Below are 24,215 nucleotides of genomic sequence, written 5' to 3' on the forward strand. Positions count from 1 at the left end.
CCTGGTGATCTAAAAATGAGGCTTTGAAGTGAAAATGATAGAAGAGGAGGAAATAAAGTCTTTTGTTTAACACCAGAGCCAGGATGGAGATTCAGGTTCAGAAACCTGACAGAAACTGCAAACCCTGGAAAAGGTAAATTTTTCACTAGAAACCAGGATATTCCTTACCCATTGGAGAAATGTTAGCACTGGGTAATACACATCAACAAGAATCCCTTTACATTTTTAAATATACAAAGAGAGTTGTGGGAGTTAGTCGCTGAAATTCTTTCTAATAATGTCTGATAAAATCATTTTGAGGTGTGAGATGAGTGGAGTTTTGCATTAGTGAAATGAAAGAAGAGGATGCAAGACATACTTAAAAGCACAAACCGGGGCGAGTCTCAGTGAAGTACCGAGGACACTCTTATTTTCATACCTAAACCATCATATATTTGCATCACTAATTACTCATGTCCAGCAGCTTTTCTGGGGACAACAAAAGTGTCACTTGAAGCAGCAGGGCAGTCGATGATTTTCGCCCTTATTGCAGCTGTATTAACCATGGCAAGCGGTACCATGAACATTTTCTATTTCTAAGCATCCTTGAGCTGGAATCCCATTCAGTGCAGCGACTACATTGGTTTTCCACAGGAAAAACACTCATCTGCAGTTCAGACTTCAAACTAACACGAGGTTCAGTTCTGCAAAGCTTTGAAGCTCAAAATGAGGCAATTAAACACGTTGACAAAGTTGCCGAGGCATTTAATCCGAGCCGAATTCAAATTAAATATTTAGATTTTTTAATTTTCTTTATTGCGTCTAATGAAATTGCCATTGAAGTTTCCTTTGCCATTATCAAAACCCAAGTCCACGCTGTTGACTTTTCCAGGAGGATGTTTAAAAGCAGAATCCAGATGAAATGACCCTGTGCCCTAATCCCAGCACCAAAATCCTCATTCGGCACCTAATGCACAGCGTGCACAAAACCCCCTGATAAATGTAATACGCCCAAGTCATTTGGGCAACGTTATATTTTAGGTTCTTCAGCTGTTTATTCCAAACGATTAAAAGTTTATAAGTGCATTTCAAACAAGTACAAACCCAAAAGCTACATGCAACAACAACTATTTCTGCCTGCAGGAAGTTTCGCGGCTATTTTAGGATTGTCCGTGCTCAGTTAAAGGTTTCCCAGAGATGACCAAAAATATAAATAAAATAAATTCAGACAAATCTTTGCTTGTACTTTCTGAACACTGGATAAAATACTGTGGAGGGTAGTAAAAGTACATTTAATGACTGGTTTGCAGGATGGATTTATAGAACGAACAATTTAAAAGTCATTTTGACACAGGGACTATTAATGGAAAGCAACACAGACACAACCCAGTTCATATTCTCAGCAAACAGCTCCCGCCAACCAACTCCTCATGGTAACGAGCATCCCGAGCCCCTTAATCTGAAACAACACGTTCTCCAAACAACTTTTGAACAGGTATTTGGACGGCCAGAAATCTGGTGAACGTTTTTAAATGCAAGAGGTTTGTTTGTTTTCTTTTTTTCCTGCTTTAAATGCTTTTCCCATTCCGGCCCAGGGCAAAGCAAGTTGCTCTGAAGTTCTGGGGTATTTTTAATCATACTCTGATACCGACCACTCCAAGCTTTCAAGATTCTTCCCTCAAGCAGCCATGTGTTAATTATTAAAAGAAGGGGGAAAAGAGGAGGAGAAGAAGGAAGGGAGGGAAGGAAAAAAGGGAGGGAAGGAAAAAAGGGAGGGAAGGAAAAAAGGGAGGGAAGGAAAAAAGGGAGGGAAGGAAAAAAGGGAGGGAAGGAAAAAAGGGAGGGAAGGAAAAAAGGGAGGGAAGGAAAAAAGGGAGGGAAGGAAAAAAGGGAGGGAAGGAAAAAAGGGAGGGAAGGAAAAAAGGGAGGGAAGGAAAAAAGGGAGGGAAGGAAAAAAGGGAGGGAAGGAAAAAAGGGAGGGAAGGAAAAAAGGGAGGGAAGGAAAAAAGGGAGGGAAGGAAAAAAGGGAGGGAAGGAAAAAAGGGAGGGAAGGAAAAAAGGGAGGGAAGGAAAAAAGGGAGGGAAGGAAAAAAGGGAGGGAAGGAAAAAAGGGAGGGAAGGAAAAAAGGGAGGGAAGGAAAAAAGGGAGGGAAGGAAAAAAGGGAGGGAAGGAAAAAAGGGAGGGAAGGAAAAAAGGGAGGGAAGGAAAAAAGGGAGGGAAGGAAAAAGCAGTGCAAAGATGTATGCTCCCAAATATAAGAAGTCAACAAAAGGGAATAAACGCAATAAGGAACAATCTAAGCACACGCCAGACACACTTTCAGTCCAATTATTCCCAATTCCTCAGGAAACTGAGGCCAGCACTCCAATTGAAGTTTCTGGATCCTTTTTAGGGAGTTCCGGGGGGTGTTGCACAGGTGGTCACAGTCCGAGAAGGGCATTTAACTGCTGCCCAAAGGCGGGCTGAGCCGTCCACCACCACAGAACATTTTAAACACCATGAGAAAGTAGGAAAGAGCGAAATATTTCGCCCAGGGAAGGCTCCGAGTAGCGATCACCTCGGGAACATCAGCGCGAGCATCAGGCTGACCCAAAAGTGTGGGAAATGCCCAGAAACACCCTTCGGAAAACACGTTTAATTCATTTGCAAACCATGAGCCGCCTGGGCGTGGGGAGAGGGAGGGAACCGGGTACCGAAACAGGAGGAGATTTGAATGAAGAATGTGGTTCCACAAAGGAGCCCAAATTCCTCCGTCAAGGGAGGGGTTCGCGCTGGCTTTCGACTGAATGTCTGTTTATTCTAGGATGGAAATCCGTCAGGAAGAGACAGCAGAACAGGTCCAGGAGACAAAAGCAGAGCTGAGGCGTTGCCAAGCCAGGTTCTCCCGCTCAAACCGTGGGACATCTCTGCTCCGCTCACTTCTTATTGCTATCCATGGGTGTGCTCCACAGAAAGCACTTAAGAAAACCATCCCTTACTGCAGAAAGCCAGAAAAAATTAAAGAAAAAATACCCCCAAGCAGCTAGAACTACATCCTGAAATTGCCACGATGCAGGAGATGTTGGATCATTCTGCCTTTCATCGTCCTGCAGGTTGTTCGTGCTTCTCCTACGTGTTACGCCAACAAAATACACGTGGGGAAAAAAGAGCTTGTAAGAATTACCAGCAGCATCTTAAGGGTTCAGTTCAGATGCACCAAAAGACAAAGTGGGCAGGTTTTGCTCAGTTGGTGAAAAATCCGCCTCGGCCTGTGCCATCAGGTACCCGACACCAGAGGGTAAAGAGAAATGTTCGATTCGACTCCTCCAGCCCTGCTTAAGGTTTTCACCCCCCCCGTCTTCACAAGCAACATCAGGTACCTCCAGATCCACAGACAACCCATTTCCACCTCAAACACTCCTACTCCTTCAACAAACAACTCAGCCTGCCCCTCGCTTTCTCCATTTCTACACAGGACACTTGACACGAGCTCCATGAGCGTTTAGTAAAACTCGAGCCGACCCAGCGCCCAGCAGCTGCAGAAATGGCCATTTCCCGCTGCCCAAACCGCACTCCTGGAGTCACGGGTGGCACAACGTTTTCAAAAGAGCTCAAAACTATTTGTGTGTCTTTTTCTTTTTAATTTTCTTTGGCCCCAAACCTATCAGTACTCTAATTCAGAAAGGGACTTTGCACTTAGAAGTCCACAGCAGCCCTTTGGACTTTACATACGTCTCTGTTCTACCTGAGCATTCAGATTTTCCTCTACCGATGGTGATTAAAACAGAAGCGAAACAACCGCTCCTTCCACCTCGCAACATTTTCTTTCCTTGAAGTGTTTCATCTGCATTATGTCAAATATCATGAGGGGTTTATTTTAATACTAAACAGAATTGAATTATTCATCACACGACGCGATCATCATTTCTGGCATTTGCCGTATGTTCTTACTGCCTCGATTCACTTTGGGAATCCCAAATTAAACTCGCTATACATCACTGACTACCATGTTCATATGCATCCATGCACAAAAACATCTATAGGTGAGAAAGCAGCATCCACCCAGACACACGAAACCATCTCACACACAAGTATTCCATGCAAAGTAACATCAAGTATATTTTTCAAACTAATACAATTGCTAGAAGTGGCAATTTATGACTTACACAGTTTAATCTCTTCAATGAAAGGAAAATCCTTTGGTGAATTATGTCATATATTTAGAGATACAAGCAGCATGATTAAATGCCGGTGTCTAATTTAATTTCACCTCAGGATTTCTTCTCCTCCCTCTCCTCTTTGGTAACTAACATGCATAAATGATAGAGAAGTAACTGAAGAGGAACAAAAAGGGACAGGTAAACGCTTCTCAAGCACAGCAAACTAAATTTCCAAATCACTTCCCGTTCCCTGCCAAGTTCCGTGGTTGTCTTGGGCAGCTCGGGGAAAGACAGATAAATGTGGGCTTGTTTTTATTTTAATTGCATCAATGATTTTCATCCTTGTTTTGTGTTTAAGCTCATATTTCAAAGCCAACTGACCTGGAATATTTCTTAAAAATATAAAAATAAGTGAACAGGATGAGGCTTCATTTTAGAATTTGGTGATGAGGTAAAAGTGCGCGTTCGCTTTGGGTTAGCACCACTGTTGCAGAGGCATCTCAAAGCTGCCATGGAGACGATCCCCTTTCCCTGGTACCACCAACATTTTCCCCTCCCCATCCCCAGTCTCGTTCTGATAAACCGCACTGCAGATAAACCACACTTGAGATAGGCCACACTCAAGATAAACCACACTCATCAAATCTGATGCCCTTCCACCTCCTCCCAACTCCTGTAGCTGAAGGACCCAGGAGATGGGAGGTTGGACCTGCCCCTGGTTGAGCATCACGTCCCATCATGTCCCACCACATCCCATCCCACCACAGCCAGGATGGACCCACCTGGTCGGTCAGGAATGACCCAGCGAGCGCCCAAACCCGCTGCGGGCCAGCAGCCCGGGGACTTGGACAAGTGACCCATGAGGGAGCTCCGAGCCTTCCTCCCAACACCGGGCCGGGCTCTCGGCCCATCCAGGAGGAAGACGAGCGGCCAAAGAAGTCAACAAGATGAGTCAAATCTATTTAAGCAGCCCGAACCCGTCGGCACTGCCTCCCTGTCAGTCCCGGTGGAGACACAGCCATGCGCGTTCCCGGGAGGTTTTGAGAACTATTAATTAACCGTGAACATTCCAGGAGAGGTGAATAATAAGCATCATTACAGACATTTTGCAGATGACTTCAGCGAGATCAAAAAGGGCCAAGTTATTTGCCCACGGTCGTAGAGGACACTGATGACAGAGCTGATTTCCACCAGAGCAGCCTCTTATTTTCCCCACACCCGCCATTAAACCAAAACCATTACAGAAAATCAAAGTAATGCCTCTTTAAACGGGCATGAGAGTTTATGATAAAACAGTCTTAACTGTTTACATAAGAAATCAAATTGAAGCATCACTTTTATTTCACATAGAGCGCAACCTAAGAAAAGCATATATAAGGCTAATTTAAAATTACAGAACAAGTTTATGTTACAGAAGTCTTGCTCCGGTCTCTCTCTTGCTTTTTGGCTCAGTCTTTATTCACATTCATGAGACGTTTACACGGGGAATACTCACTGAAAGCCAAGGGACCCCGAGCAGCATTTCCTACACAGCTATAGGAAACACACAGGTCATTCCTTGAGAGCTATGAATATTCAGCTGTGTAAGTGGACTGGTCTTTAAAGGAACTTATATTTTAACCGCATAGCACCTCTTGTCAAGAGGGGGAATGTATATTTGACAGAGCCCGCACAGCTCGATTTGGGTGAATCATCATTTTTCTATGTGTCCTTTGTCAGCTGCAGCAACACCCATTCATCAGAGGGCAGGAACATGGAGATGCTCATTTTTCATGTGCCCTTGTCAGAACACTGACAGTAAAACTCCCGTCCTCCTTTTTACACACACACACACATTTTACCACTTAGAAATACTCAATAAGGCTTTTTCCAAAGAAACGCACACAAACGGCACCATTCGTTGAGATGGTCATGTAGAAATATGACTAAAATAGTCAAAAAAACCCCCAAACACACACATTTTTTCATATATATAACTTTGAATCAATTGAAGTGAGATTATGAGACACAAAACCAAGTGTTAATCTGGATTCCCAGTACCAATTAGATAATAGAATTCCCTGAATATTGAGAGTATTCCCTGATAATGACAATAATAATAATATTCCCTGAAACCCTGAAATTAAGCGTCCTGTAAGTACGTGTCCGCTGAAGAGCAGAACTTTGCCCAGTGTCATTTCCTTCCACTTCTGAGAAGTTAAAAGGAGCTTTTTATCAAGCAGGGACAGAGGGAAGGAAATAATCCTGCTCTTGTGGAGCAGCTGAAAGCTGGGCCAAAAAAATCAGAGAAAACGCACTTGTTAGAAATACCTGAAGAAAGCTGCGCAAAATTTAAAGCTTCGTGGGGTTTGATGTTTCTGGAAAAATTCAGCCTTTAAATATTTTAAAATGATGGTGTGTTTTCCGTCCACCCCCAAGGCTGGGGAAGGGGGGAGGGGGAGGCTCCGCCATGGCATCAACAGGGGAAAGGGAGCTGGGGGTCCTGGGGACAGCAGGGTGACCATGAGCCAGCACTGGGCCCTTGTGGCCAGGAAGCCAATGGGACCTGGGGTGGGTTAGAAGGGGGTGGTCAGTAGGTCAGAGAGGTTCTCCTGCCCCTCTGCTCTGCCCTGGGGAGACCACACCTGGAATCTTGTGTCCAGTTGTGGCCCCTCAGTTCCAGCAGGACAGGGAACTGCTGGAGAGAGTCCAGCGCAGCCACCAAGATGCTGCAGGGAGTGGAGCATCTCCCGTGTGAGGAAAGGCTGAGGGAGCTGGGGCTCTGGAGCTGGACAAGAGGACACTGAGGGGGGACTCATTCATGGGGATCAATATGGAAAGGGGGAGTGTCAGGAGGATGGAGCCAGGCTCTTCTCGGTGACAACCAGTGATAGGACAAGGGGCAATGGGTTCAAACTGGAACACAGGAGGTTCCACTTAAATCTGAGAAGAAACTTGTTCCCGGTGAGGGTGGCAGAGCCTGGCCCAGGCTGCCCAGGGGGGTTGTGGAGTCTCCTTCTCTGCAGACATTCCAACCCGCCTGGACACCTTCCTGTGTAACCTCATCTGGGTGTTCCTGCTCCATGGGGGGATTGCACTGGATGAGCTTTCCAGGGCCCTTCCAACCCCTGACATTCTGGGATTCTGTGATTCTCCCTTTCTTACTTCTTATCTTCCTTATCATCTCTCCGATCTAAAGGAGAAGGTAGAGGGAAGGCAAGGGGGTAACAGGGAGCGTCTGCCACAGGTTATTGTCACCTTGCTTTAAACCAAATCCCAGAGGTGCTGAGGATGGAGTCACTGTGCCCGGCGACAGCACCTGCAGCCCCGCCATCCGAGAACACAGCGCGCGCTGGGAGCAGAAAGGAGGCAGCAGTTTCCTTCCAAAAAGCCCCACGCTTCACAAGAAATGTTAAGAGAAGCTACTTCTTCCCCCTGTGCGTTGTAAGGAGGATTTTAGACCGTTCTCCAAGAGGAGGGTTTCAAAGCAAAGTGCCACCGCTGCAGATCGCCCTGAACAACATTACAGTTTAACCCCATCACTTCTCTGCTCAATATTTCTCCTTACAGCTCAGTTCCAAACCTGTATTTCAGCCCAGTTAAAGAGCAGCCAGTACAAAACGGCCTGATGGATACACCATCACCATACACTTCATTATAAGTGTTTATTCTTGCTGCAGCATACACAACCATCTAAATTTTAACTTTAATATCCGCTTGTTCTTTCCTTGATTTCTCAACACACTGAAAATAGAACAAACAGAAAATTCTCTCGGCAAGAAGTTTCACTTCCCCCTTTTCAAAAACTGCATCAACGACTTACGACAAAACTGCTCCTTGTCCAACACGTTCAGATCTCCAAAACCAGACACTTGCCAGTTATGGGGCTTAACTTAATATTTTTGAAAGACAAAGATCAATTATCATTAACCATCCAAAACGCCTTTATCAACTGTGAAAATAGCAAATTTTTCTCCCCTTAACGCCAGAAAAAGTGACGTTCAGTTTGTGGACTTGCTGCTTTTTTCCTCTAAAGCTTGGGAAGGTACAGGGAAAAAGGCACATTGAGAAAACCAGACTTGAAAAGGACACGTCATATCGTTAAAAAATAAGATGTAGTTGTCTATTTATGGCTTCAAATAAGATGGTGTTTTGCAATGTAAATATTTAAGCGTAATAATATTGATTTCGCGGGCTCACACAGGGATTGTGTGTCGTTGAAATCGAGGTTCTCTCTTACACCGACACGTCGCAGAACCCGAGTGACCTGCACAGAGATGCTGACCTACCAGCTCGCTTTCCTGCAAACAAGTTCCACCCACCCGGTCCAAAAAAACCCCGTTCCTTGAAAAATCAGCAGAGTGACGGGCTGAGCCAGCAAAACGCCGAGAAACACTCTTCATTTCCGACAGCAGTCGAGGTCGAGATGAACTCAACTCGGCTTCCCCGGAGCTTTTGAGTAACACGCGCACTGATCACCCCCTTTCTTTTCCATGCGTGAACCTCCTTTTGAAAACAGAAACATCAACACAAAGGTATCGAGACAGCCATACTTTGAACTCAGAGTTGACTCATCTTTGCAAAAACTGTCGCCTTCCAAGCACTCAAGGGGGAAAACACGTACAGCCTGTTCGCATTAAACCGATGCGAGCAGAATTTAACCCTGATTTAAAAGCAGCGGCTTAGCAGCCGTTTCCTTCTGAACCTCCACTGTCCCCAGCAAGAGGCTCCAACGAGGAGCACAAGAGAACCTGCAAGACCTCTGGCTTTGCGTATTAAAAATATCGCTCGCACACAATGGCCCAAACGCGTTGTGGCGTCTACGGCTTTTCGTTCCGGGTATTGTCAGCTAAGAATAGCCCCAAACCCCCAGCCCGGCGCGGCCGCATTGTGTGCTCGCGCCATCCGCCTCCCATCCCACAGCTATTTAAAGGCTAAAACAAGCGAGTTTCTCTTTGAAGGCCAGCTCGGGATGGGAAGTCGGTGGTGCCGCGGGCTCCGAGACTGCTGGATTTTAAAAACCTACCCGGGAATTAAGCGGCACAGGGTGTATATTGTATTTAAAGACAGGAGCAGAGGAAAATCTTGCTAAGGAGCCCGTTCCTGCTGCATCCTGGACATGGTTTTAAGGATTATCCATGAGAAATAGAGGCAGAGAACTACAGGAGACCACGCAGTGAATTGCCCCCATACATCCATATACGTATATGCCCCCATATTCCATATTTGTACTATCAGCACGTTTGCTGATGACACCAAGCTGGGAGGAGTGGCTGACACCTTCCTGTGTAACCTCATCTGGGTGTTCCTGCTCCATGGGGGGATTGCACTGGGTGAGCTTTCCAGGTCCCTTCCAACCCTGACATTCTGGGGTTCTGTGATCCCACTGCCTCCCAGTATATCTGCAATAAGCCAGCAATTTTCTATCGAATGATACGAAAAGGTTTGTAAAAGCATTGCAATCCTGCTATGCTCTCTCATGGTATCTACGCTCATGAAGATGATGGATATTGAGTAAATCAGGCAAAATACGGCACAGAGGTTGGGATCAGAAGCCGTGGCTGCGCCTCTGCTTTCCAAGAACAAGCCGAGCTCTCTTCCAGCATCAGTGAGGAGGTCAAATACAGCAAAACGGGCTGGCACGTACCGGGAACGAACGCCATCGCCTAAGGATGCCGCACACATCGCAGCGTGACTTCATAATTATGTAATAAGTGACTCTTCATTCACAAAATAACATACTTGGGTCACATCTACGCTTTTTTTTTCATTTGTAATTGACACAGAAATATCAGCCTTTAAAAAAATCATGTTACTCGAGCCTCAGAAGCTCATCAGACATGTGCAAACCCCCAGGCAGAATTTCTTGTTCCATCTGTGTGGAACCAGCAGCTCCTCCAGAAAATGATTCATCCTCCCACTCCCGTCCAGGCTCCGCGGCCCCGCCGGGAGGATTCGGAGCCCCCGGAGACGGGGACCCACTCCCAGCTCCTCCGACAGCGCCAACATTTGGTGACATTTCACTCGATACCAACAGGGAGCGAATTGGAATCGGGACCTAAAAAGAGATGAAGGTTGAGTCATCTGCGCCGACTCCTCGCTCGTTAAAACGGATTTTGCTTATTCCCAATTTGCAGCTTGCTGCACATCAAAGAAAATATGATTAAGGAAGCCTTTGGCAAGCAAATTAAAAAGCCAGATCCAAAGGGGAGCTCACAGATACTTGGGTCTCTCCCAGTTACTGTGTTCACTGGACTCATCACCCCATCTGCCAACAGGAGAAAATCAGGACCGACCTCTACCCAAAATGAAATGACAGTAATTAAGTCGTAAGAAAGTTGCTCGGCTTGATGAAAATGAGTTCAAGCCCTGAGCCTGGAGTATTTAAGGGCATTTTTAAGCCTTCCCAGGGAGGAACCACCGCTCGCTGTTCAACTCTCCCAAGCCTGAGCGGGTGGTTCCGGAACCAACGTACAAAACAGCTGCATCAAGAGGAGCAAAAGGACCAAAATTAAAGCCCAGTAAAAAACTCCAAGCCAGAAAGTTAATAGTCGGTGTATAAAAATATTAACTTAGGCAACGAAAGCAACACAGTCCGCGCTATGAGTTTATTCAGCCTTAACCACATTATTAACCAATTTGCCATCGGTAATAATAGACATACGCAGTGTCACTGCCCCGAGAACACCCATTCTGAGAAACACGTCAGGGTGAACGGTCCGACCTCAAACCAAGCTCGGGCACGTAGCAAACAACATCACCAACGAGCCAGGAATTTGCTACAATTAAGTCCACCCTAATCAGCGATACAATGCAAAATACAATACAAAACAGATTTTTGCTTTGCAAGAAGAGGACGGGGAATCAGCAATGACACCCGTTTCCCGCTGCCTCTGCCACCAAGAGAAATATTCAACATTCGGAACTGTTCTCCTGTTTCAAAAGAAAATCTTCACCAAGCTCCAAGGTTCAGCTTCACAGGGAACAGTGAAGCTTTGATTCAACACCAAATATTTCCCATAGATATAGGAAATTATCAACAAAACCCCGGGACAAAAGGCAGCGAAATGATTCTTGCGATGCTCTCAACCGGCCGCTCTTCTCGGCAGCTTCAAGATCTCAAAGTTTTCAAGTATAAATCTGCTGTCTAGGACGGGCAATCTCTGCCAGTTCACATAAGCCTTTAAAGGCCTAAAAATAAATCTTCCAGAAAACATTCATTCAAGACTTAATCCCAGCGGAGCAAAAAGAACTTTGGAAGAATCAGTCAAAAAAACTGGCGCTTAAAAATAGCAAACCTGGTTATTTGTGGTGGGGAATTTCAGGGAAGCGTTTATTTCCTATTTGTTGCCCCAAATCACTTCCCAACAGCGCAAGTCAGGAAGGAAGGGGTGAAATAAGGGATCCCCAGACATGTTTTAGCTCTGTGACGATCCAGCTCAAGACGGGATGAACTCAAACTCATTGGTGGAATTGTTGACTGTTCTCCCCAGTAACCCCACTGGTTTTTACTGGTGAACCGCGGTCCCCCGGCGCTTGTCTCATTCACAACAGCGCTGGGATTTGCCATCCCGTCACCTCCAAAAACACCCAGACAAGAACAGAAAATAAAGGTAAAACCGCCACGCAATTATCTCCTCTTTTTCTTAACAAGAAGAGGCGCATCCTTTCCAGCCCTGCGGGCTGGATGCCAGACCGAAAAGAAACTACAAAAATATTCAACGTTCTCTCATTTTGAATCCCACAAATCTCACTGGAGACCTTGATTTAGGTCATTTCAAGTCACTCATTACCCTTTTATCTTTTCATCTCCTTTCGGTCGCCTTGGAAAACAATCACGTTCTGCGGACAGACCCAAAAACAGGCTCTGAAAAGGGACCCGAGCGAACGGCACCGAAGGCGGGAGGACGAGTGTGCTCACCCACGGCTACCGAAAGGGAAACCGATGGGATTTTACAGAGAAAAGAAAGGGAGTTGTTATTACATTCATGTTCTAAATCCACGTACGGTTCTACCCAGGAAGAATTTGCTTTATTTGGCTTCGAAGCAGCTGAAGAGTAACACCTCTAGTGTTTAAAATCTGCCACGGGAAGCTTCAGAATCAGAGGATCCTGCGAAAGACAACCTGGGGTTTTGGGCTGCCTTTGGTTTTTTAGTATCAAAGATGCAAGAGTTCTCAGTTATAAATACTATGGATGATATATGAGCACCATTTCTTCCCCAACAGGCAAGGAGTCATCCAAGACTGAAACCTAAGTGGACTTCACTTGTTAAGTGAAAAAGGACTTTAGAAAGTGATGCAGTGATAAAATCCCAACTGGAAGAGGTTTATGACGCAGCTGAATAGCTCGAGTGCATTGAGAAGAACGGGCATTTCGTTTGGGCCGCACTGAAAATCAACTCAAATAAACACTCTGCCCATCGACGGATAAATAAATAGAATTTTCCATGGAGCTGATTAAGAAAACCCTATGGGAAAGAAACGAGAACACCTGCGCTCTACAAAGTTAATGGTCAACAGATTTTAATAGTGTTGCCATAAGCACACGTAGTGAGGCTTCAGAGGGATCTTTTGTTACCAAAATAAGCTTTAAGAAAGGCAGGTGACTAGAAGAAAGACTAAAAGAAAACAAAAAACGGAGGATGGAAAAGCAAGGGAACCTGTTTTCCTTGTACATCAGAGCACCCTTAGCGCACAGAGCTGAATTTTTGATGCTCACACGGGAGATGCTCCACTCCCTGCAGCATCTTGGTGGCTGCGCTGGACTCTCTCCAGCAGTTCCCTGTCCTGCTGGAACTGAGGGGCCACAACTGGACACAAGATTCCAGGTGTGGTCTCCCCAGGGCAGAGCAGAGGGGCAGGAGAACCTCTCTGACCTACTGGCCACCCCCTTCTAACCCACCAAAGAGGATCCTCCCTCCTCTCCTCCGAGCCCACCGTCGAGAAAATGTAGAAATCACAGTGAGAACGACCAACTGTTGGAGTGTGTTAACCAGAAAAAAACTTTGAGTTTGAGAACAAAACAAAAAAACACCCCAAACAAAAGCAAACCCAACCAAAACACTTGCTCCTCCGCTGGCAACAGCCTCCACTGCTTGCAAAACATAAAAGGCGGCTCTACCTGTAGGGATTTTCCAGAGAGGCCAGCGCCAGAATTTGTTGCCTTGTTTTAAATCTGAAACGAACCTGGTACCTGAACCTCCTGGGGTATCATTTTTAGCCAAGATTTTGGGAGGACAAAGAGCAAAAATGAGAAATCAAGGGATGCAAAGAGCCCTGCACCAGGTTCATTCTGATGGGGACAGAGGAATAATTTGATTTAAAGCCTAAGTAAAGATTAATTCCTTAAGTATGAAGACAATGCATACGGATGTGTTTGGCATTAGACAACTGGGCTAAATAAAAGGATTTCTCAAACACTTTTGGGCAATTTATCATTACAGGAAGAAACTAATCATACAATGGGAAGGTAACAACAATGTATGGATTGATAAAAAGATCAAACCAACCTCAGAGAAAATACAGACGATCTGGAGGGGGTGAGAGCACATGGAGGGAGAAAAGGCAACGGGGAACGAGACTTCCCAGCCCACAGGAAATAAAACCAGCGCTCGGGGGGTCCCGGAGCCGGTTCCAAGGGGCATTTGGCCCAAGCCCTGAGTTTATCCAACAAATGTCAGCGGCGCTGACACCTTTGGGAACGTAATAAAGTCCCTGCTATGAAACATCACACGGTTTAGCACAGCCAAAACTTTGACTTGCAAACAGTCCTACTAGATAAACCAGAACCTAATAAAGTCGCAGGTCTCACAAAGCTGCTGGAGATGAGGATGTTTCAGTGGGCGCTGTCTGATTTCCACTCGCCATTTTTTTCATTCCACGGAAGCTCACAAGAGCCACAAAAACAAAAGCAAAAAAGCAACAGAACAAGAAGCATCCGCAGTTTTCAGGCATTCAGCTCCAGGGGGAAAACACAAGAGCGCAGTTTCATTCATAGCCAGTGAAGTTTCCAGCCGAACACCGTCCTGTATCCTGTGACCTTTGCAGTGTTGTGTTTGTTCCCCCCCTGTAGCTCAGACACCCCCTCCCCTCCCTCTGCCAGCCGCACACTTTGAAATCATTCACTTGCAACGTCTTTTGTTCATATTTCAGCATCTTTCTGCAGCGCTGGGTGCGACACAGACGGGTCCAAGCGCAAACAGCCACCTCCAAAGGGTGGATGTGACGAAGCGAGTTTCCTCCTTCACCAGATGGAGAGAGCGCAGCAAAGCTCGCAAGAGTTACTTTCATCGAGGAGACCAAAGCAAAAGCAGGCTCCTTTCCAAAGCCACTTCACAGAGAGATTCATTTATTACATTTCTGAATAACCGGTTATCGAACGCGGGGGAAAAACCTCCCCGGGCCCGCTCAGAGCTCTGTACCTCTACCGTCCACAAAACACTTTGCACTGTCGTTCATTAATGTATGCGCTGCACATATTAACAAAAATGGTGACAATTTTGGTTTTCACAGTAATAACGGCTGTTCCCAGGTATGTGGTTTCTGTCCTGGGCTTTCAATGCCCTTTGCATTCAAAACACCCCTGTGATATACCCGCTGCCGTCCTCATTTTAAAGAAGCGGGTGTGATCCTTCTGCTTGTTTTCATACAGGTTTTATGGCACACAGAACTGCATTTACATCAACCAATAACAAACAGATTTTAATAACAGCGCTAATGAAACATGTGAATAGCTCCTCTGTTGGTTGTTTTCTAAAAGCAAGAAGGAACACCATGCAAGATCTGGTTTGGACACCAGATACTCTGAGCAGCAGGAGAGCAAAAGCACCACCCCAGTGTTCACCTGCAGCACGAAAAGGATTTTGTGGCATTTCCTGTAACACTCGACTTTGCAAATTAAGTGCTAACGAGGAGGAGCATCCTCAAAGACAAGGGTAATTTATCCCACTGTATTTAAACGTCATCCAACAGGCATCTTAAACACTCCCCGAATAAAGGCACACATGGAACATGCCGCAGTTCCTTGAAATCAAATCCATCAATTTGGTTTCCTCCCTGCCCTGCGCGGATGGAGATGAGGGGATCAATTAATGCCTCGATCTAACGACAGTCCCCACCTCATCTCATTCACATCCCCAAACCAACAAAGAGCGATTCCTGCAAAGGGCTCATTACCACAACCCGGGTTTCCCCTTGATTTCTCACCACTAAACCTCCATCAGCAGCGAATGGCACCAGATTTCATTAGTGCAATACCCAGACACACTCGGAACTAAATTGAAGGGGCTGGCGATTAAAACGTTGGCGTTTGCCATGTTATCCGCAGCACCATCCTCGCTGTTTCTAGAAGCGGTGGAACAGGACGGGTGGGACATCGGGAGGGCGAGAAATCGCATTTCCATGACATTTCCATGAGCATTACAAATGCTGACAGAAGGAAACCTCCACGGGTTAAATCGCTTAAAGCCCCGTGTTGTTTTACCACGTGGAACCACGACCACGGGACCAACAGCAGCACAAACGCAGCTTTTCAGCTTCCCCCACACCATGCAGGGGCTAAAACCCAAAGAACACGGAAAAACATCTTCCTAATCAACCCCATTTGGAGAATAACCCCTAGTTTGTGCTGCTAATCACCCCCCCCCGTTTCAGGTGGCAAATAAAAGCTACAGCAAGAAAAACACGTTCATTACCCTCTTACGCAAACCCAACGGTGACACTGAACGGGTTTGATTGACTGAGGTTTAGGATCGTCGGTTAGAAAACAATCGATCCACTTGTTGGTTGAGCAATTCAGCAGCTCCGGGTCTGTCGGGAACAAACCCCCCGGTCCCCTCGGGACCATCGGAGCAAAGAACCAGCCAGGGACTAATTCCCAGGCAACAACTGTCGTTATTTTAAGTAGATTCAATTTGGAAGCGCTCCCCATCCATACATCGCATAGCTCCGTGGTTTACTCCCAGCATTAAAACCCTCGTCCAGTGACAGCAGCACAAAACCAAACCAAACACCCTTCCCTGCTTCAAAGAGGCAAAGCCAAAATAACAAAAAACGCACTTCAAAATTAGGACTGACCTTGTCGCACCACTTGGCGACCGCAGATTAAAATCCACTCTTGGTTTCGAGTTAACCCGTTTCTTTGGCTCCTTCTCAAGAGTCCAAAAGCTGCTGCTGTGCCACAGCGTGAGGCAGCTCGCTGGCCTCATTTGGCCTGTTTCATGGGAATAAACGCCGAGGAAAAGTTGTTTCTGCGGCATTTAGCAACATCTTCAAAGAAAATGCAGCAGAAAAAACACTCATTAAAGGAGAGAGGGGAACCCTATGAATGAGAATTTGCTGCTTGTAGTTTATGCCCCAGATTTCCTGCCCTGTTCTGGGAGGGCGCAAAAGGGCACCCGCACCAGCTGAGATTTACACCCAGGAGCAGCTCACATTCACATTTCCATTCGCTTCCCCTCCTGCTGCCTCGCTCTAGAGTTTAACAGCAGCCAACAGGCACTTTGATGGCAAGAAAAATCCAATCTTTTAAATGCTTTGAGTCCATTTGTAGCATCGACTTGGAAAAAAATACCAGCTGAGCTTCCTTGACACTCGCTCGACATCCACATGTGTTTTCTGACTTAAACACATCAAGAGTTTCGCTGACCACTACCCAGAGATTTCGCAGAACAAAGGCTCTGTTTCACTTTTGTAATATTGCTCTTTTTGGAAGGAGAAAGTAGGAACGCTGAATGGTCTCTAATGATGGAATTACAGCGAAGCCAAGACCCCTTCCCCCTGTTTTCTGCCACAATTTTTATCCCTCAACAAATCGAACATAACTCTGTATTTGCTTCCATTGGCTGCAACAACTTGCCAACATTCAGAGAGCACGACTCCCATGATGTTGTAGAAATTCTCAAAGAGCCAGCATGAAATCTGCAAAAGTCATACAAAAATGGATTAAATACAGTCCTAAGTAATGAATATCAACTGTGCACGGCGTAGTGCAAGCTATTCAGAAGAACATGTGTTTAAACATACTTTCCATCTCCACAAGAGATGATTTTTTCACTCTTCATAAAGGCGGATGAAGAAGTTGACCAGGCAAAGAGTAAATTCCCAAAACGGGTGAAAATCAGTATTAAACACCCAAAAAGAAAAGTCAAGCCTTTTAAATAACAGGGGGAAAAAAAAGGAAAAGATACTAATGTGTAGTTTTTACCAGGAAAGGAAATCATTTAGAGCTAAGGAAACATATCATGGGGCTCCCTTGGTTGGGACTTGGGGAAAACCAGCTGGTAAAATCTGTATAGAAACTCTCCTGGAGTTACACTGAAAATTCCTTCTGAATTTTGAAGAAACGGCAAAACCGGAGCGGACGGAGGGTTCTGGGTCAGCTTTGGTCTTGCAACACCTGATGAATCTGCAACAGAGGGATTTTGGAGATGGAAAGGAGGAAATCTCCGCAATTCTTTCACCTCTTTGCATCCTCGTTCAGAAACCGTTAGTAGGAACTGTACAGAGGACAAAAAGAAATACAAACTCTTGCTGGAATATCAAACCCATCTCCCAACAGCCCCTTCCCTGGCAGCAGGATCCAGCTCCAAAACCCAGGGGATTAGCACTATCAAGAACTGCAGAAAACCAGATGATTCTCCAGCAATTCCACAGCCGGAGTTCGGAGCGAGTCATTGTTGCAAACAAATGGAACCACTTACACGCACAGAGAAATGATTAACTGTAAAAAACCCCTTAAAAGGTAGTTTTACATTGGAAATGTAAACGGTAATCCAATACATACAAACTCGAAATGTCAAAATGCGAAACTATTCCGCTCAACCGCACCGGGCTGAGAAGTCTATTTACACGGGGTGTCCAACAGGCGTTGCCAAAAAAAGTGGCCGTAACTCTCCAAAACACGTGGACGCTGCTGGGATCTGCAAACAGAGCAATAGCGACCGACTCGGTGACCTGAACAGAACACAAAGGAGAAATTATCATCTATATATAAAGGCCAACAGTGCTGAAAACCCCCAGGGGAACAGGTTGAGCGACAAAATCAACGACGGCGATTTCAACTCATTGATCTGACAACCTAAGGGTGGTTCTACAAATACCTCCGCTCCGGCCGCTCGTGCAGCGCCAACAAGAAGACTTTCAATGGTTGAGGGAAATGCCAATTTTGTTTGAAATCACCACCAAAAGCATCCCAGCTGCTGACCCAGATGCTTTTGCAATCTCTGACACACTCCTAAGAGTTTATTCCCTAGGATTAAAAACTGCCAACCGTCAATCAAGGTGCTTAGAAGACGCACCATACAAATGAGATTTGTATGCGGTATTTAAGTTCTTTTTAAGCGGCACTTAAGGCAAAAGATCCCAATCAGATCAAATACAGTATCAGTTGTTCAACACAGAGAGGAAAAAGGGACTTAAATGAAATTTAAGAGCAACCATCCAAGCCGCGCTCGGTGAAATAACCACCCTGGGCTCTGTGCGCTCCGACTGTAAATTACCTCATCTATTTTTCATATTCCCAGCACTTTTCGGACCGTGCTGCGAGATCCGCATTTCAGCCTTTGCTAGAGATGACTCAAGGACAGAGCGGCTGCCGAACCCTCGCTGCGTCAAAAGTGTCGGTATTACATTCCTGCAGCCCAAACCATGGAGCTATTTACTGGAGCTTTATGCAAACTAATTAAATATAAGGCTCTCGTGGGACATGAGGAGAAAGAAAAGAATTAAGAGATAAATCACTGGCTTTTCTTTCCTCAGCAAACGTACACTCCAATTTAATATATTAAACCCCAAACCAGTGTGACAGTCCTTGGTCGGGCACAGACAGGCAGCATCCAAATCTCACACGCAACACGCTGCGCAGCATAAATTAATTATCTCTGCTTTACCGCAACTTGCACAAAGGAATTGGGAGAGACAATCCAGACAAGGGGATGAGCTTGAGATATCAAAGGCTCCATATGGAGACCGCAGAATCTCACTTTCCAGCTTCACAGAACCTGTAATCTCCACGAGCGCACGGTACAGGATGGTATCAAAGCGGCGCCTCCCTCCCCTGCCGACCCCGCGTCGTCTTGGTAGGAGAATTTCCACCGCGTGACACGCAGCCATGGCAGGTTCCTCCAAGAAAGAAGGATTTTCGACAAGTCTGGCAAGACAAGAGCCCACAGATACGGGCAGCTCCTCCTCGGGGGGCAGAGGGCACAGCCGCGCAACCAACGCGGCGCAGACTTTGATTGCGTTATCTAGAGGCGAACGGCTCAAGGTCAGCACAGTTCTGGGGGAAATCCACCCTGCCCGGCCACCTCAGCAGGTTCAGCAGCTTCTGCAGAAGATGGTGAGTTTGTAATGGAAGCTCCAGATACCGCAGAGCAGGGGATCGCTGGGTAGCCGAGGTCAGGAGGTAGCACGGGAGGGGTGTCCAGACCAATGTCACAGAATCCCCGAACGTCAGGGGTTGGAAGGGACCTGGAAAGCTCATCCAGTGCAATCCCCCCATGGAGCAGGAACACCCAGATGAGGTTACACAGGAAGGTGTCCAGGCGGGTTGGAATGTCTGCAGAGAAGGAGACTCCACAACCCCCCTGGGCAGCCTGGGCCAGGCTCTGCCACCCTCACCGGGAACAAGTTTCTTCTCATAGTTAAGTGGAACCTCCTGTGTTCCAGTTTGAACCCATTGCCCCTTGTCCTATCACTGGTTGTCACCGAGAAGAGCCTGGCTCCATCCTCCTGACACTCCCCCTTTCCATATTGATCCCCATGAATGAGTCCCCCCTCAGTGTCCTCTTGTCCAGCTCCAGAGCCCCAGCTCCCTCAGCCTTTCCTCACACGGGAGATGCTCCACTCCCTGCAGCATCTTGGTGGCTGCGCTGGACTCTCTCCAGCAGTTCCCTGTCCTGCTGGAACTGAGGGGCCACAACTGGACACAATATTCCAGGTGTGGTCTCCCCAGGGCAGAGCAGAGGGGCAGGAGAACCTCTCTGACCTACTGACCACCCCCTTCTAACCCACCCCAGGTCCCATTGGCTTCCTGGCCACAAGGGCCCAGTGCTGGCTCATGGTCACCCTGCTGTCCCCAGGACCCCCAGGTCCCTTTCCCCTACACTGCTCTTCATCTCCAAGGTCAGACCTTCAACTCAAGGCCATATCTGGTGTGGTTCCAGGGACAGATGGACACGCTGCACCCACAGGCTGCAAACTGCTCCTCACATCATTGGGAAGAAACCTCCACATCCCCTGAGCACCGTACACTCAGTTTGATGTGTAAAACACAAATAGTCTCCATCTTCAGAACCTCATTTCATCCTAACATGGATCTCCCCCGCCAAAACCTGCACGCAGAAGCCATGGGAAGTGCTAAATCCAACCCAAAAGAAGCAAAGAACCAGCTGTTGGAAGACGACAACAAATACCCATCGCTCACAGTCATGGGAGAGCAAAAAGCTCATCGACACGCTGTCGCCCCTTTCACAAAAAAATTACCGAGTTCATTCAGGAATAGAAAACCAAAAATTTTGCATAACAACGTTGTATTAACCACAACCAAACTATTGTTTAAATAGTTTTTGATTAACAACTTAGGACTATTAATTTTTTAAACAAAGCTCAGTCATTCCATTAGCAACAATTTAAGTGCTTAAGTGCGTGTTTGTGGATTAATGGTTTTAAATGAAGCCGCTAAACACAGTTTCCAATGCACAGCCAGAACGGAGCGTGGAAAGAAATGCAGTAAGTTTCTAAATGACGGTAAAAAATACCAGAGAAACAGATGATACCTTATGATTTCTGTAGCACCAACACCCGATTCATCCCGCTCCCACAGCGGCTGCTCCGGGGCAGCATTTCACAGCACAATGGAGAAGTCACCAAACAGCCCATGATCACAGTTGACACCATTTCCACGCTGTTCCTGCCGCTCAAGCCAGAATTTGATCAGGACACCAGAATTTTTACGTAAGGATCGTGGTGTGTTTAATGCCTGGGCAGCACCATAGTTTGGATTTCATCTCTAGGACCATCTCATCTTCCCACTGCGCCCCAGAGACCAGCACATCCCTGGAATTAGAGAGGTAGGAGGTCTCACCCCTCCCAAGTTCTCCTATACAGCAAATCACTCCCCAAACTCATAACCAAGGTGTCTACGAGATGTTCGGCAAGTTTCATGAGTTTTTAAGAAGCGCTTACAACTCCAAAGCCTTCCCCCCGATACCTACAAGTTGAAGGTCAACGATCCCCATGGTCAAAGCAGTTCATGAAGTGCTGAAGCCAGGGGGAAAAATGGAAGTTCCCCACTGTTCTGCGGAAGAAATGAGGTGGTGGGGAGAGGATCGTTGACGTATCACCATGTGTATTTTTGAGCTGCATGGCCCAGTGCACACAGAAAGTCCAACTGAACAAGGGATGAACATCCCCCAAGTTGGAGCTGTCCCCTTCTCCCAGCTCCTCCCGATCTACAGACACAGCTCAGGTCTCTTAACCTCAGGTATTTAAGATAGGAGCATTTTATAATGTAAAAACCAAAAAAACCCAATCCATACACCACGACAACAATTCACTTTTGGGACCACATCGACAGGTTGAATTGACATAAGCACCTGAGGAGATGCGCTGAGTCTCGCAGTGACGTGCTCTGTACCCAGGAAAAGCTCCTTTCCATCTTACCCATCTCGTTGGTCTCTTTTTTTATTGAAAAGGAAGGGAAAAATGTATTTTCTTTTCTAATGCATGAACAAACGGAGAGGTGAGAAGATGCGCTTCACGAATTCTAAAGCCTTGTTTCTCATCATTGTGTCCAAATCCCAAATATTGTGACTACGAGCTTGCATCTGTCATGCGCGCTTTGATGGGGTAAATAATGAAAGAACATATAAGCCTCTAATTTACGCTGATTCAATTCCCATTTCCAAAGACAGCTAGAAAACAGGAATGGAAACTAAACTAGTAAAAAAGAAACACGCACTTCTCAATTTCTAATTGTAAGAACTCCCCAAAATTAAGGAAAAAATCAAAATAAACTCCTACCCAGCTTTATATTTGCTCAGGTCAGTATTCTTAACATAAATGGCAAAACTACTTGTAGATACAGAGTATTAGGGTCAGTGTAGGATGAGCATCTTGTAGGACAACATGTTTCAATGATTGGCAATCAGCGAGCTGCCCGCCCAGTAGGAAAAAGAGCTAAGCACATAATTGCAAAACAATATTTTAATTGTCAGTTTTAATCTGGGTTTCCTTTAAATCACACTTCTTTCAAATCGCATTGATTTAACTCGCTCAACCTGGCCCGCGGTCCATCCTTCCTGCCTGCTGCCAGCACACCAAGCAAGTTTGAACCAATTAGATAAATCACTAAATCTCACAACTCCTAACACCGATACATCCAGCCACACACAAACTATCATCCCCTTTCGAAAGAAGCTTTACGTTGAAACCTTTCCAAAAATAAGCAGCTAAACAGACATTGCACCATCCTTTAATTTTTTTACCTAGGGCACATGATAGCCTGAAACCCAGCCAACTGAATTCTGCAGAACACTCGCACCATCACTGCAAATATGCGCCTGACTCTTTATTGCCTTCGTTATGGCGATGGGAGTAACGCCGATGCCTTAGTTTTATTCATTTCTAGACGTATGCATCTAGATGCGTGTGCATACACCCACACGCACTGCAGCCTTAAGGTGTTACGCTCACCGACGGCGAGGAAAACCAGGCAGGAATATTATGGACTCACCGAGAGCAAAATCCTGAATAATGGAACTTTCCAGCACAAGCAGCTTTACAGGGACCCTCAGCACAGCCCCCATTGCTGCCAGTGCAAATATGCTCTTCTGACACTACACAGATTTTTAAGAGATTCCCATGATAGGAGGAGGATTAAAAAGCAATTAACCGGCTCTCATATTTCAGCTGCAAAGCCATATTTTAGAACAGCAGACAGAGAAAGATGGATCTCTCGGAACTCAAAGATTTATTGTATTTTTTACATTCTGTAAAAAAGCCCTTACCGTGATACCTTAAAACAGCGTTAGCACAGTAGGAACCTACCCCATGGGGACGAGAAAAAGCATTGCAAACCCGATCCAGCATTGTATTATGAAAAAGCTCTGCAAATTCCAGGCAATCTGCAAACGATTTCCCCCTTCCCCACCCAAACATCCACTGCAAACTCCTACAATCGCAAGTCAGGGCTGCAATAGCGAAAGAGATGGAAATAAAAACCATCCATACCTTTAACTTGAGTGTCATATTCAGCTATGATCTCCTTATCCTTTTTGAATTTTGCTGGCGACGTCATGTTTTCTTTTCCCAAAAAAAGATTAACCTCCAAACAGATCCACCCGAGCACAAGATACAAATGCAATTTTGCTCCTCTCGATGCGACGCCTTGATTTTCCGCTTGTCCTTCCCCCCACAAAAAGGGAAGAAGAAGAAGGAAAACAAAAAAAATCAGTCCATGGAGAGAGGGTGTGAGACAGAGCACGGCAGCAGCAAAATGCAGATGTTAGGAGATCAGTGGATGGTAGAGGCAGCAGTTTTGTCTCCCTGCACCAAAACCTTTAGCAGCAGCATCAGCCTAGCGAGATCCTGCAGCCCCCAAAGGCTCTTCCTGATTTCTAACGTTAATAGCACAGCCAGGGAGTGGAAGTCCTTCCGCACAACATGTTTTGTGTGGGTTTGGTTTGCCTTTTTCTTTTTCTTTTTTTTTTAAAATGGGCTCAGAGATGATGCAAATCAAATCCCCGACGAGAGCAGAAAGCAGAGGACAAGAAGCCGCTCCCTTTGGTTTGCTTGCCTGCAAATGCAAAAACAATATATAGAGATATATTTAGAAAATTAGAGCTTGCAGCCAGCAGTTGCCAGATGCGCAGCCAAAATTCGTGATTGAAAGGAAAAGCCGCCCTGACATTGCAAATTGTCCTTTAAGGAGCAGCATGTGGGAATTGCGGAGCGGGCAGGTAGCCGGGGGAGCCGAGCCCCAGGGGGGTGAAGGGGCTCGTCGGGAAGCGGGGTCCCTGGGGGATGGAGCGGGGGGGAGGAGGGGGAGCCAGCCAGCGCTGCTCCGGGAGCAGCGGGTCGGGCCGCCGGCCCCGGGCTGCAGCATCTCCCGCCGCGG

General features: G+C 46.3%; 1 protein-coding gene across 6 annotated transcripts in view; it reads right to left on the reverse strand.

Moving 5' to 3' along the window:
• SRGAP2 (SLIT-ROBO Rho GTPase activating protein 2) overlaps positions 1–24,215 on the reverse strand; it is a 92,553-nt gene that overhangs the window by 67,680 nt on the left and 658 nt on the right. For all 6 annotated transcript variants that reach the window (XR_014185693.1, XR_014185694.1, XM_082069009.1 and 3 more), the window contains exon 2: positions 23,330–23,894. Coding sequence is in view for 4 of the 6 variants with exons in the window: in XM_082069009.1 (XP_081925135.1) it covers positions 23,330–23,396 (67 nt within the window). In the remaining 2 variants the exon portion in view is untranslated. The remainder of the gene's footprint in view (positions 1–23,329; positions 23,895–24,215) is intronic.

Source organism: Streptopelia decaocto (assembly GCF_964273445.1).
Source record: "Streptopelia decaocto genome assembly, chromosome: 19".
NCBI classification, from domain to species: domain Eukaryota; kingdom Metazoa; phylum Chordata; class Aves; order Columbiformes; family Columbidae; genus Streptopelia; species Streptopelia decaocto.